This window comes from Colossoma macropomum, unplaced genomic scaffold (genome assembly GCF_904425465.1).
Source record: "Colossoma macropomum unplaced genomic scaffold, Colossoma_macropomum, whole genome shotgun sequence".
NCBI classification, from domain to species: domain Eukaryota; kingdom Metazoa; phylum Chordata; class Actinopteri; order Characiformes; family Serrasalmidae; genus Colossoma; species Colossoma macropomum.
Window position 1 is genome coordinate 32,708,244 of NW_023494802.1, and position 15,747 is coordinate 32,723,990.

The following is a 15,747-nucleotide window of genomic DNA, read 5'->3' on the forward strand; positions in this document are numbered from 1 at the left end:
TAGTTTTGCTGAAAAACAATTTACATAATTTTCCCAAGACATGGTGGCTTAGGTTTGCTTCTCTTTTTAACACTGGAGCTATGCAGCCAACAAGTAAAAGGAAGCTTTTACCCCACCAATTAACACCATGTAAACTATATGTCAAAATCATCACGGTTTCCCCAGACCATAATGAGTTGTTAAGCAATCTCATATAGACTTGCTTATCAGGCAAGTCACTAATATCTTTGTCCATTTTATGGATAGAAACCACATGAAGTCTATAGCCTCTGCAAAACTAAAGAAGCAAACTTTAAACCCTAAACATGTCTTGGCTGATGGATTACATTTGGGGCAAGAGCAAGACTGTGCAAATTAGATTTTCTATCACTTTACCAAGACTTCTAGGAACTGCAACAGCATCTGTGCTAACCAGAGCTGTTGATGTTTGTCTGGAGCCCGTTTAGTGCGTTTGGCTAGCGCTAAAGGAGCCGGGAGAGGTGCCTGTGCGCAGAGGCAGTGAATAATGCAGAACCAGCTTGAGAGCGCTTCACTGGAACCCTGAAGGCCCAGCCGTGGTGCAGCCGATTCATTATTCATTACCGGAATCATTAAAAACACGCCTGACATCATAACTCCCCCCCCACCCCCCCACCAATCATCCCACAAGCGTGCCTGTGTTAATTCTGTAAGACTGCGTAATTAAAAGCTTTTAGCTGAACTTACAGGTTTCAGAGACTTCACAGGAGACGTCTGACCTGCAGGGAGAAAGAGACAGAGGGGGGGAGATAGACAGAGGAGGAGCAGAATGAGACAGAAGGGGAGAAAGAACACACACGATTAGGGAGGCAAATTTCATGACTAAAAGCTCGGGAATTAAGACACAAGTTAAGCATTTATTGCATAAGCCATGGAAAGCACACCCAGAAGGATTGGCTACGCTAATGGAACCAGTGTTTCAAACTACTCCTGTTTCTACTCCTCGGCTGTTACATGCATAGAACTCTGAGAATGTATCATTTTGCAGTTCACTATTAGTTTCCAAATGAGCCTTCGGAACTCCAAATGAGTCTCAGGTAACAGACACATAAATGGCAATTTCAATGGTGAACAAACATGTTGCAAAGCCTATATGTTTTGTCCTACATCCAATACTGTGAAAAAGTCAGAGATCAACTTTCATTTATTTAATTCCCAGTCAAAATTACCATTGAAGACAAGTTCCAGGAGATATTTCTGAGGAGATTAGATTTAAGATAGTCCACTTATAAGGAAAGGGAAAGTCATAACAAAGTAAGTAAGAACTGTCCCTCCTTCCACTGTGAGAAGACAACTCAACACTATCAGTCTGAAAGAAAGTGCATCTGTCAAGAAGCCCACACTGAGAAAAGGAAATAGACAAAAAAGCAGTAAGCAAGTTCCTCAAAATGAATGAACACTGTAATAAAGGCAAAGTGCGGAAACATTAAATACTGAATTAATTTAATTGTTGAGGCTTTCTGTTTATAATGTTTTCTGCTTTTTACTGATGCTGAATGCCTTGTATATATGACCCTTTTGACTCATCATTAAATAAATGAAGGGTGGTCTATGACTTTGCACAGTACTGAATGTAGGACAGAATTAATCAGCCTTGGAACATTTTTGCTCCTGATGAGGTGTGATGGGGTCATTTTTCCCCAAAGACAAAAACAGCTTAGACTCAGACTCCTTATTTGGGCATATAGATGGACACAAATCGATGCACGACTTCAGAGGTCTACCTCTGTTAAACTAATACTGGGCTGGCCTCCTGGACAGACCCCAAAGGCCCAAGCCCAAACAAAAAGAAAGAGCATTCATGGGTTATTAAATGCAAGAACGCGTGTGCTGTATTTATGCCATAGGAATAGAGTAAGCTAACTGGCCACTAAGTGGCAGTATACTCCATGCTGAATGTGCAACCTGTCTGACGCTGTAGAGGAACAGTGAAGGAGAAATGACATAATCGGGGCTGGACAGACTAGCCTGTAAGGGCCGTGGAGTTGTGGGGGTGTGTCTGTGTGTGTGAGCAAAAAAGAGAGAGTGAGCAAGAGAGATGAACACACTACATGTAGGAGTGAGACCTATTTCTGCAAGTGAATAATGGTGTATGCAAATACTGAGGACTGGAAGAGAGTGAATTGACTTGTTTTCCTTACTGCTCTTGTCTAGTCTGGCCAAGTGCTTTAAAGTGCAAAATACCAAATGTACAGTTTCTCTGTTATGCCAAATGAAGTTAATCAGCTAAGATATGCACTGCACCTACAAGGCTAATGTAGCTAACACAAACTAAACTTATATCCTACCAATTAGCACTGTGCAAATTGCCTGCCTAAATCATTATACCTGCTTTAAACCATGTTGAGCTGTTTAGTTATGTCATTCAGTCTTGCTTCAGTGGTTTTTGACACTGTATGACATGTTGTTATATATCAAAATCAGCAAAAGTATTCACAAAACTCAAGCTTTCAGATGCCACTACTGTTTTTAACAATGTGACATAACAATTGAGGCCTAATGATTTCTGGGCACTATAAAATACGCCTGTAAATTTTAGTTATTGTTTATTCAATAGACTCAAGCTTGTATTTAAACTGTATTTTGCTTCACCATGCTATCTGAGTAGATACATCTAGGTTGGCTCTCCCATTGGTTAGGCCTTTAGAAGCTGAACTGAAGGCCTGATGTGTCAGATAATTAGGAACTGATCGAGGAATCAACCAATCATGTTTTGATTGCCAATTTTGTGAGAAAAATGTCAGTTCTGGAAGTCCTGGATACATTACCGACTATTCATACCAGTCTAACCAGGTTTCAGTCAGTTGTTAGAAATGGAGAACAGTAGTGGTGGCTCTATGCTAGGACTGTTACAAGCTTTAAATAAAACACAGAGAAAGGCTTTTACAAGCTTCAAATGTTTGTGTGTAATCTAGTATAGACAAAAACTGTTAATGTACACCAGCATTAGATTAGTAGTAATATACTACTAGAATCTCACAGGGAAAGAACAGAAATTAGCTTTATTATAGATGTTTTTTTCACGTATTTTTGACAGTTAATAGTCATGATAAGAATACATTAGATACAGTGTCAAAAAACATGCATAATAGCATTGTTAGTCACGGTTCACCACTGCATAACAGTGTGTCCATCATACGATGTCAAAAACATGCATGGGCACAGATAGACCTTAAGGCCCTGCCCTTTCACCCTCAGCCTGTACCAGTGCCCTCTTGTTGGCCATGAATAATAATTGTAATAATTGTCCTGGAAGACAATTCATGGGCTGTCTTTTGTTACTTTTGTTTTAAATCCATAGTGGGGCTGTATTTTTTTGGCTGCCTTGGGAAAAATACTTAATACTACATTTGCTTTCCTCTGAATCTCCTGATAAGTGTCTTGGTGATAAACTGTGGACTAATTCAAGTTTAATTCACTTTCCTTTTTTCCCTCCTTTCCCCCTGCTCCCTAAAATATCTCTGCACAGTCCTGGTCAAAAATCACATAAGCAAGTCTATTTGACATTACTAAACAAGTGAATGTGGTTTGTGTGGGGTATAAGTTTTCACTACTTTTTAGCTTCAGTGCTAAACTGAAGACGAAAACTTCAAACGCATCTCGGCTGACTGACCACATCTGGGGTAAAAGGAGAACTGTGTTCGCTAAACTATTCCTTTAACAACAAGCACTCAAGCTCTGAGGCATGGTGCTAAAAACACATTCGTGCTGAATTTGAATGAGGCGACTGAGGGGATGTAACAGCATCCTGCAGAAAATGAACCTCCAGCTATAAAGTAGTGAAGTGAAGAAGAGAACATAGCCTGACAAAACGAGCTCTGCACAAAGTAGGGAACCATATTATGGAAGAACATCAAAACCTTTCTGCGCACTTACTGCTTATTTTTTCAGCACAGCTTCAAAAAGCATAGAGGATCTGTAGCTGAAGCTCAGCTGCTTCTCCGCTCTAATGGGTCCCAGGTAATCCTTTATCAAACATTAAAAAGCCCTGAAACAAAACAGCTACTTTTTTCTCATCAGAAAACTTGCCTTCTGAGCTTGGCTGATCTAGTTTGGAAGCAGCTGAGAGCCAGTATCTTCACTATATAACTGGGACCAGATATTGATGTCCAAGCAGATGTCTGACCACCAAATATTTTATGATGTGAAATAAAACTAACCTTGTCATAAAGTTTTTAAGTGCTTAATCTTTTAGTCCACTTTTACTCAATATGCTCCTCTCAATGAACAAGCACAACACCTACCATGATAAACAGAATGAAACATGGATAGGTCTACACGATTACACACAACACCTTTTTTATTTACATAAAATCAATTAAGCTCTTACCACAAGTGACAATATGTACATGTAGTCTGTATATGTAGTCTGAACGCACAAACTGTGCATCTTTTCGTCTTTGCTTGTATCAGCTACATCCAAAACAGCATTCTATTATGCTAAATAGTATGTCAAAAACAGTACATCACCATGAGAAGTGCATTCATTTGTGTGCTATGTACAATATAGTTATATATGGTTATGGACACAGCCATTGACCATTGTCAATCACAGTGTAAAAACAGGGAGGTTACTGCATGGGATCTAAAGCGTGTTTCATTTAGCTCTGCTCTTGTGGAAAAAACAAACATGCATTGCTGTGGGTTCCTTGTGTCCCACCAGTGGGTTGTGACCCACAGAAGGAAACCAGTGATCTACACTAATGTTCAAAAGTTTGGAATTCTACAGTAGAGAATGAAATATTATAAAATAAACAGGGTATTTTTAGATGTTTTATTTTATACTTCAAGTTTCTTTGGCAATAACCAGAATATAGTAACTGAAATACAATATACTATATTTATTAATTTATTGTAATATCTTTTTAAGTTCTCTACTATATACACTTCTTCAGCTATTACAGAATCATCTACAGCTTTGTTGATTCCAGACAAACCAATTTCAGAATTTTCATATTACATTCATTTTACATATTTACCTCTACTAAAAGTGGTTTCACAAAATAGTTCTGGTTGTAAAATCTGATTGGCTAAGCCATGCGTAATATATACACATATCACCGAATATATTTTATTTACTCTGTCACTTACTAAAAACCATTATCTTGCTTAGAAACTATAGCCTACAGTCACAAAAACTCACTGCTTAGCAGAAGAAATGTATTGTGATTATTACATTATAAATTATTTTCATTTTTGCACATTGCATTGTGCCTAACAACACCCCTAACACCCTTAGCTTTATTATTATTGGTGTCAAAGTCAACATAAAAATTATTAATGCCATTTTTTTAACATCATTAATGCATTGTCCTAGTTTGACTTTTTGAACAATGTGTTGTTCCACCATTAAGCCCTGCCGATTGCGCATTGTGTGTTGTTTTATTTCCCCCGCGTGACATTGCTATTTTAACCAAAGTTATTTCCAGCTACTGCCACGCTATGAATTTGTTTATCACTGAAGTACATTGAAGTGTCAGAGTACAGTTTGAAGTGTCACATACAAACACAACACAGTGCTGATGTGCCAGTATCCGTAATTCAGCAGACGGAGTGGTAGTGTTTGTGGGAGCAAAACTAACAAAATAGTAAAGTTAAAAAATACAGTTTCCTTCAAAACAAGACATTAAGTAGCGATTTGAAAGCGAGAGGCTACAATCGTCAAGAAGCTGGAACATCTAGTTACTGTTGTTCTCAAAGGGCGCTGGTGATGAAAACTGGAAATCATGTTCACCTCATTGCCTTGCAAAGTATTCAACCCCCTTGAAAAGTCATCAGACCCATTTGGATTACAAATGACAATTTTGTGTTGTGTCATCTTTTATTTAAAAGACTGACCCTCACAATTCATTAATTTAAAGTGATACTGGTTTTAATGTAAAAAAATTCCATTTTCTTACTCGAAAATGCTGTTTGCACAAGTATTTAACCCTTGTGCTGTGGAACCACCAAGTTTAGACAGATGAAAAATACTGCCCTAACGAGGACACAGTCTAAGTCTAACCTGTCAATCATTAAAGAGGTTCACCTTTTCTGGATAAAAGACCCTTTAATTCAAGTAGCATTGATTAGATTGTGAATCTTAAGGACAGCTGTGTAAATGACGGCCAAAGAGCATTCTAAGAAAATTAGAGATAAAGTTTAAGAAATGCACAAGATAGAAAAAGGCTACAAAAGAAAATTTAAGTGTTTGGATTTCTCAGTGAGTGCTGCTGGATCAAATGTGAGGAAATGGAAATTGCGAGGAAATGGAAACTGCATCATACCACCCAGGCACTGCCTAGATAAGGCCGTCCCTCAAAACTCAGAGCAAAAAAATTCAGAAGAAAGAAGCAAGAAGGGGACTTGCAAGGGAAGCCTCAATGAGTTGGCTGAGTGGCTCAGTCTCACAGTGGCTGAGACTGGATTGAAGGCGCACCAGTCAGTGATATCAAGAGCTCTGCATGCAACCGGCCTGTATGGGAGTTTGGCTAGAAAGAAGCCATTACTGAAGAAAAACACATCAAAATCACATCTGCAGTTTGCCAGAAACCAGAGTGACCCATTTAAAATGTGGGATAAGGCTTTGCAGTCAAAAATCAAGCTTTTTTGCCAAAATTCTAAACGCTACCCATTCCTCAACAAACAGCATCAAAACAGTGATGTATGGGGGTGGCAGCATCATGCTGTGGGGATGCATTTCCTCAGCAGGGACTGGGCATCTTTTTACAACTGAAGGACAGATGGATGGTGCAAAATACAAGGAGATACTGCAAGATAATCTGCTTTAGTCTGCTAAAAAACTAAAAGTTGGGAGAAACATCACCTTTCAGCAGGACAGGGATCCCAAGCACAAGGCCAAAGCAACACAGGAGAAGTTTAATAATAAAAGGATGAAGAGCCCAGATCTCAATCCGATTGAGAATCTGTGGCAAAACTGTGGCCCACAAGCCAACCAACCTGAACAGCCCTGAGCAAATCTTCTTGAAAGAATGGGCAAAAATGTCTACAAACAGAGTGCAGAGCTGGTAGAAACTTACCATAACTGATTTAAAGCTGATACTGCAACAAAAGTGGTTCTACCAAGTTACCAAATTATTGGTTTGCACTAAAAATACTGGCTAGAACAAGATGATGACTTTTAGGGGAGTTGAAATACTTTTGCAAGGCACTGTAGCTCTAACCAAATGTACTGCTTTTTAAACAGAAAAAAAAAATCTTTACAGTCAAATAGGACAAATGTGGTTAATCATGATTAACTACACAAAAGAACGCAATTCATCACAATGAATTATTTTAACCATTTGACAGCCCTCGTTATTATATTACTATATTACTCATTCCAAACTTTTGAACAGTAGCATAAGTGGGTGAAGGCCTGTGTAAATGTTGAAGATGGAGGAAGAACTTGAAAACGCTATGTAAAAGCTGCTCCAACCTACTCTACAAAAACACCTTTCCCAGTCACACATGGAGCTGAGGGTCACTATGGTCAGCAGGGGCAGTCTCTGGTTCCTTATTTAATCCAGCTTGGTAGTGCTACAGCAAAGACACAGTCCGAACACCATGACCCCAAAGACCTGAATTCAAGCAGCTTAACAGTGGTCATTAAATCTGCCCATTTAAAGTATAATATTAGACCTATTCTCAGCATAATTAGGGATAAGGATGGACTAGATATAACTTGGAGTGCTTCTCGACCATTTTGCCATTACCATTGTGATTAATATAATTGCACTATTGCCCTGGCAACTAGCTAAAAAGTGGCCTGTATTTTTGGGTCTCGCACTGTGTTGTGTTATATGGACACAAATGCTACAAAAAGCTGTGTTTCTGCTGTGTGCTTCTCTACAGCGTGAGCGTTTCTTTCTCCCTAGCAGGAACGCATTGTTCCTCTTGCTTAACGCTCTCACACTCCAGACACACACACATTACACATCTGTCGCTCACAGCACAGTTGTTTGTTTTCACCTCTCCGTCTGCCTCTCTTACTCTCTTGTCTCTCACACTGTTTGTAGCTCTCTCTCTCTCTCCTCCACTCACTCACATACACCCTGTTCTCATTTTCTTCTCGTCAGATACGTTGCTGTCACGTCTGCCACGTTCTTGCAGGTGCAACGCATGCACTTTGACACCAGGCCTGGTGCAATGCCCCCTCAGCTGGAATACTGTGCCACCTCAGCTTTGCATTCCAATTTTGTCCTGCAATGTAGCCTGCCCTTCAAAATGAATTCAAAGAAATGACACAGGTGATATTGCTTGACTTAATCATATAGCTATGCTCCACCATTTTCAGTTCAGTTTGACGTGTCAAGTTTGAACAATTCTGGTCAATTTACATGTTCTGTTGATTTTCTTAGTAAAAATAAGTTGACATATTCTCTACAGCAGGGGTGCTCAATCCTGGTCCTGGGGATCCACCACCCTGGAGAGTTCATAAACAACACACCTGGCTCTGATAGTCAGATAGACTCCCAGAGGCCTTCATTACCTGGATCAGGTGTGTTAGATTAGGCAGAGAGCTAAACTCTGCAGGGTGGTAGATCTGTGGGACCAGGATTGGGAACTCCTGCTCTACAGAAAACAAACTTAAGGGACTCATAGAATGGAAAACCAAATTTTCCTTTTACTTTTTACCTTACTTTTTTAAAATAAAGGGAGTTTGAAATATTATCTAAACATTGTTGAAGTTTCAAAACCATTTATTTTATTCTATACAGCCTATATATGAAGACTATGCTGCAAAAACAGCCTGCTTTGGATTTACTGTCTCTGTGATGTCACAACACATCTACATACATCTGCTTATTCAGCCTATAGCAGTTAAGCTCCGCCCATTCACACTCAAGTCCTAAGAAATGTTTCAGCTCTAATGCTTTTCGAAGGAGGCTCAATAGGAGACAGCCAATCAGAACAGAGTGCACAGTAAAACAAACATAAAAAACAGCCTGTTCAATTCGGTTGAAAACGGTCATGCAAAAATAATTTAAGACCATGTGTGGTACATAAAAGCATACTAATGGTACAAGTGGACCTGGAGGGAAAACATAAAATACAAAAAAAATAGGTTGCATATTTTAGTACACAACTGAAACCATTATGCTCAGTCTTAAAGCAATGGTTTGGAGAAAAATTTACAGTTTCCTGATGTAGTTGGTCAGTGAAGACATGTTTGGGGTCCAATTTTGCCTTTTTAGTTTAGCACTGAAGATATGAGGCAAACATTGCCAACGAACACTAGAAGTCAATAGCCACCCAAATCTTTTCCTTAAATACAACCTTAAAACAACTTAAAAAAACTCTCATCCTGCTCAAATTGCATGCATTTGGGATTGTGTAGACTTGTGAATGTGGTTTAGTACACAATATGGCTTACTGTGAGTTATAAAAATAAGCAAATCTACACCGTGTAACTGAACAGATTTTTTAGACAATTCCGAATCTCCTGCAGAATTCGGCTCCACTTTGTGTGCATGCACATCATGCACATATGGACACATATTCACGATTTCTGTTGTTTATTTAAAAACATAAATCTTTTGTTTAAAAAATTCAAGATTAATAGGTATTTATAAATAGAAACAACAGAAATCGTGAGCGTAATCTGTAGTGTCCATATGCCTGCCTGACATGTGTGAATAGGAAGATTTTGACACCTGTTGTTTAAAATGGCTGCACACAGCGACCAGCTACAAGCTAAAAATCATTTTTATTGTTTACAGTAAGTCAAACTGTGTCCTAAACCGCACTGACATGTCTGAGCAACATGGGCGCGGTTTGAGCAGGTTGGGAGTTTTGTGGGTGTATTTACAGAAAAGATTTGGGCGTCTTGGTTGACCTCTAGTGTTTATTGGCAGTGTTAGCCTTGTGGCTAAATCAAACACTGAATCAAAAAAGCAAAATTTGGACACAAAACATGTTTTTTGTTGTTTAGCTACATCTAGAGTAAGTGGAAATCTGCAAAAATATTTTTGGCTGAACTGTTGCTTTAAGTAGTATTATTAATATTAGTAGAAATAGATATTGTGGTTACTGATTCTTTTCATGGTTCCTGTTGTGTTGCATATGAGGCTGGGTAAGCTGTGTGAAGTGTATGGGGTGCATTTTACAGAAATATTTATTTTCCATGATTGGAAAAACACGATTTTTCCTCAACAAGTGTTGGTGCGCTGCTATTTTAACTGTAATACTGGGTTAAAAGATATAGAGTTCATTTCCATTTACATATTAATTAATTAATTAATGCAATGATGAACTTGTAATTTAATGAACTGCAAATCCATAATCAGATGAAATGAATGTTACTTAAGTTAGAGATTTACTGATCTGATTATGGATTTTTAATTTGTGAAACTGTGATTTTGGCACTGTACTTACGCACAACATAAGGAAATAAACTCAGGCCTGAGTTTAAAATAAATGCAGCCTATTATATAGCTAGGCTACTGCTAAGCAGAATAAAGAAATGTCAGGTTGTGTAATGCCATAAAAATGGATACGCCTACATGGACAACAATTCATTTGTTGATAGTGGTTGTGCCCCCTCTGTAACTTTGTCTAATTAGTCCGCTGAACCCTGTCTGTGGGCCCACACTTTATAATTACATAATTTACATATTAGTTTCGTAGTACTGAATGATTGAAAGAAGCTGCTGAAAAGTAGGCTTTAAGACTCCGCCCACTCACCTCCTCGTAGCACAAGCACGTTGACCTCCGCACCAACAGGCAGCTCCTTGAGGATGTCCACCACCTGGGCGTGGCTGAGCGTCTGAACGTTTTGCCGGTTGATCTCCTTGATGACGTCACCCTTCAGCAGGCCGCGGCACCACTGTGCATCCAGGATCATCTTCACCTTCTGGCCCAGCGGGCAGTCAGCGATAGCAAAGCCGAAGCCTCCAGGCCCCTTTACGAGCGGCACGCTCACCAGCTCTGGCTGAAGCAGAGTGGACTCGGCAGGGGTGTCCGGGTAACGGCCGTTGATTGGGTAGTGTGGCTCCTGGGGCGAAGCGGCCATCTCGGAGCCTCTGGGCTGGGAATCCTGCATTGGTGGGACAACATCACCTGTTCCATCATCACTGGCCCCGGCATCCTCTGGGAGCGGGTAGCCGCGGCACAGCACCATGTCCACGTACTGGTTGACAGCAACGGACTGGAACATCTGCACCACGTCAGCGTGGGTCTTCCCCAGAACACAGGTGCCGTTGATGTCCACTATCACATCCCCTGAAGGAAAAGAAGGGAAGGTCAGCCACTAATATGCAGCAAGGCAATGGATGCAATGGACACCCTGGACGTTTGTTCTGAGGACAGAGGAAACAGCACCTTTGTGTTAGGGCTGTCAATGAGATGTAAACATTTGCAGAGCTGGAGAGGCAGCAGCAGTTCTGGAACCGCTAAATATTTATCAGCCCCAGCCTTCCGTGTGGAGGGCAGCAGTGTTACTCACTGTACCAACCAAATGTAAAAACATGTAACGTAAAAATCTACAACACTAAATTAGGGAGCTTGCTAGCTAGACAATAAACAGGTAGCCCTAGTAAAACTAACTGTAACCAATAGGGGGCAAAAATCTGTAACCACAGTATGTCCTGAAACTGGAGGTCTAGAACTGCAGGTCTTTAATTGCTGCTGCGTCTCTGGGTCTGCAAATAAATGATTCCTCTTGCTGTCCCCTCTAATTCAACTAGGTGAGTAATCACAACTTTTTAATAGACTGAGATTCTGTCAGTTGACAAATTGCATTTTTTTTTATTTACATACTTTTGTAATATATGTACAAGACACTGCCACTCCTAAAATTTGTAAACTGTTCCCAAGAAGGTGTAACACAAACTCTGCAAGTGGCTTTTTACTTACCACAGTACAACCTTAAATGTGATGTACTACTAAAACGTTAAGTTGTATCCAGCCCTGCTTAAAAAGTGCAAACATTCTCAATGTACAGCAAAACTGAAGCTTCCAAGCTTCAATTTAAGATGCAAACTGGGCTCCTGAGTGGCACAACCATCTAGCGTTGGCCCTATCAACAGGAGCTTGTGAGTTTAATTCCCGGTGGTGCCACAGCCATCCGTGGCCTGGAGTCCAAGACACAAGCACAATTGGCCTCGCTTTCTATGGGTGGGTAAGATGGTGTCCCTTTCTCTCTCCATAACACAGCGCGATGCTAGTCATCCATTAGCTGACGTAACAGATCTGGTAGTTGGCGCTTTCCTCTGAGCGCGCTCAGCCGTCCAATGACGTTGCGTGAGCAGTTTGAAAAGTTGCGGTGGTTTGCTATACAGGTCTCGGAGGGAGCTTGTGCTAGCCTTTGCCCTTCTAGTGCTGGTGGTATCATATGATTGTGGGAGTCCTAACTAATGCGTGTAATCGGATACAACCAAATTTTTGGAGAAAATTGGGGAAAAAAAAAAAAAAGACACAAACTGATCTTCAACGTCCAATAATTTTGTGACACTGTGTTATTTATTTATGAACTGGGAGGATGATTAGTTAACTTTTAGTAGAAAATCTGGACTTTTTGCCGACCAAGGAAATCCTTTCCTACTTCCCCTAGTATAAATATTAGATGTGAGAAAGACTGTAATGTAAGAAAAACTGGGCACAAGCGTCTCCTCTCTCCACCCTCAGGAGAATACAGTGATAAAAAGAGAGCGTATGGGAGAAAAGCGAACTGCAGTGCTCCTCAGAAAATCTCTGCTTCAGTTGGATTCAGAGCTCGCCACACTTCAGCAGCTCTCTATAATGAGGCTCTCTGCAGGCGTGCACAGTGGGAAATTTTTACACGTCTCGCTCACTTTTAGGAAAATCGATGGCGTTTTGCCTGCTTTTACTTACTGCACGTCCTATTAACTTGGCCAGCAGACTGGACAATGCCAAGGAGGGGTTTACACAGAGCAAAATTTCTGCAGACTGTATTTCACTGGCCGCAGTACCAGTCAAGGTTTGGACACATCTACTCATAAAATATATATTTTTTAATTATTTTCCATTTACAATAATAGCGAAGAAATTACAAACATGAAATAACACATGGAATTACAACAAACAGAAATATTAAGCTTCTGCCAAAAAGGGTTATTTGGGCCCACCCCACTTCATCACAACAGAGCGGATTGGCTGAAACATTTCAATTCCCCTAATTAACTTTTAACAAGAAGAACATAGTAATTAGGGTGATTCAAGGATTACATTTCACTAAAGTTCTAAATGAAAACTTTAAAATTGCTGCTCTGGAAAAAAATCTGAGTCAAATTCACTACTTACATTTAATTTAGAAACAATTTTCAAGCGTTATTTCAAGCAAGATTCTGAAATATGTGCATTCATCAGGCATGTCCAAACTTTTGACTGGTACAGTATGTCAAAATCACAACACAATAAGAGTAAATACTTTAAAGATAAAACTTAATTATGTGGCCCTTATGTCTGCTGTAGATACACTATATCCAAACATATGTGGACACCTGACCATCACAATGTTACTCAAGTTAGAGATATGAGCTTGTTGACATCCCATTAGTATTAATATGGAGTGTGTTTGTGAGATTTTGTGCCCATTCAGTCAAAGACTTGTGAGGTCAGGTACTGACGTTGGATGAGAAGGCCTGGTTCACAATCGATGTTCCAATTCACCCCAAAGGTCACTGGAGTTCCTCCACAGCAAACTCATCAAACCATGTCTTTATGGAGCTTGTTTTGTGTACAGGGTTACACACTAGGGGCTGCACAGACTAGTCTACTTATAAACTTCACTGATCAGCGATGACACTTTAAGCTTGATGTAGAATAGCCGCTGATCATGTGATTCACACTAACACGGACACCCCAGAAAAGACAACAGGTGAGAAGCCTGGTGATTTCAGGGTTCGCATCTCCAGTTTCCAAAGGCTTGCAATGCAGCTCAGGGCCTGTTGGAAAGTGCATGTAACACTTTACTGAGCTTTGGAGTTTGGCTCTGTTCTACTGTTTCTCTGCCGATCTGCAGTGCCTCAAATATCAGATACTGAACGTTGTTATCTCCGGCTTCCCGGCGACTACAATAAAAAGTCATGGGGCACTGGGGGGCATAGTGCCCTATAATCCAGTAAAATTAGAAGTCAGTTACTCTTATTTTTGTCAAGTTATGGTACTCTAAATTTCTCTGGCTCTCCAGACCTCTGCACAAGCAAGCATCTGGAGTTTGGCTTCGTCATGGATTTTTAAAGTTGCTTGTTGTACAGCATTCCCTTCTCCTATGGTTTTATTCATGACATCAATGAGTGATTAGTCGATATCCACTCAATTTTCATCACATAACTGCTGACTTTAAAAAAGAGCTTTCCTCAAACTGTTGCCATAAAATTGGAAGAATATAACTGCCTTAAATGTCTTTGTTTGCTGTAGCATTAACATTACCCTTCACTGGAACTAAAGGGTCTAGCCCAAACTTCTGAAAACAGCCCCAGACCATCAGACTGCCAGGTAGTGAAGAGTGATGTATCACTCCAGAGAACACGTTTGCACTGCTCCAGAGTCCAGTGGCGGTGTGTTTTACATCACTCCAGCCGATATTTGTGATCTGCGTGCAGCTGCTCAGCCATGGAAACCCATTCCATGAAGCTCCTGATACACAGCTCTTGTGCTGATGTTGCTTCCAGAGACAGTCTGGAACTCTAGTGAGTGACGCTACAGAGGTCGCTTCAGCACTCAGCTGCTCCGCTCTGTCTGACTGCTCTGCTCTGCTCTGCTCTGACTGCAGATCTAGCAGAGCAGTCATTACAGGAACTGACTTATGGCAAAGGTGGCATCCCATTCCAAAATTTGCTAATGTTTGTTTCTTGATTTTATACACCCATTAGTAAAAAGTGTGTCTGAAACACTTGAACCCAATAATTAGGAGGTGTGTCCATGTATTTTTAGCCATGTACTGTCACTACTAGTACTAATATGCAGGAATATCTGTTTTATATTAATTTTATATTTATTGCTGTAGTTTGTAAACCAAAACAACAGCTATATATATATATATATATATATATAAAGGAGCTAATAAACCAAACATGACATACAGAGTCCCTGTGCCAGATCCTTCCTCATTATTAATAAAGCCACATGGGCCTGCTCCTGTGCTTACTCGATACAATGCGCCGAGCGCTATTTTAGAATCAAATTTACATTTTAGTTGAATTATTTCAATTAGATGCGCGGCCTGAAGTCTCCTGGGGAAGGAAGCGCAGAGGCATTCATTTCCTGCCTTTGTAATGGAGGGCGGTGAGCGCTCACGCTCTGTAATTATCGCTCAATGCAGCTCTGTGGTAATGCCAGTTCCCCTGGCACACTGACACACACACGCATACACACACACTTGTACTAATTGTGATTTATATTACCACCGCATCCACGTGATCCTGCAGATACCAGCAGGTCATTTACAAAGATTCTGGCAACTAACTAATGCAGCCACTATCTATACAAATGGACAGCAGTACACACAAAATTAAGGTTGATAGATGGCTGCTACTACTGTTTTAGTTATGTGACGAACTTCCGTCCATTTATTTGAAGGTTTCAGTGTGTCATCAGCAGGGGTCACAAATGTTATTCACAGTTGTGTGCCAAACTTTGAGCGTTCTGGTCAAATTACACATTGTTAGTTTTCTAAGTGAAAATAAATTAACACATCCTCTACAGAGAACACACCTCTGGTCATTTTTATATACAAATACTGTTTATTTGTTGAAATTAACATATTAGAAAAAATATAAAACATAA

At 40.1% G+C, this 15,747-nt stretch overlaps 1 protein-coding gene across 2 annotated transcripts in view; it reads right to left on the reverse strand.

The window, feature by feature from the left end:
- Positions 1-15,747, reverse strand: part of magi3a (membrane associated guanylate kinase, WW and PDZ domain containing 3a) — a 236,802-nt gene that overhangs the window by 24,903 nt on the left and 196,152 nt on the right. For both annotated transcript variants that reach the window (XM_036591340.1, XM_036591339.1), the window contains exons 10-11: positions 10,684-11,220; positions 706-737 (exon numbers count right to left, since the gene is read on the reverse strand). In XM_036591340.1, coding sequence (XP_036447233.1) covers positions 706-737; positions 10,684-11,220 — 569 coding nt within the window. The remainder of the gene's footprint in view (positions 1-705; positions 738-10,683; positions 11,221-15,747) is intronic.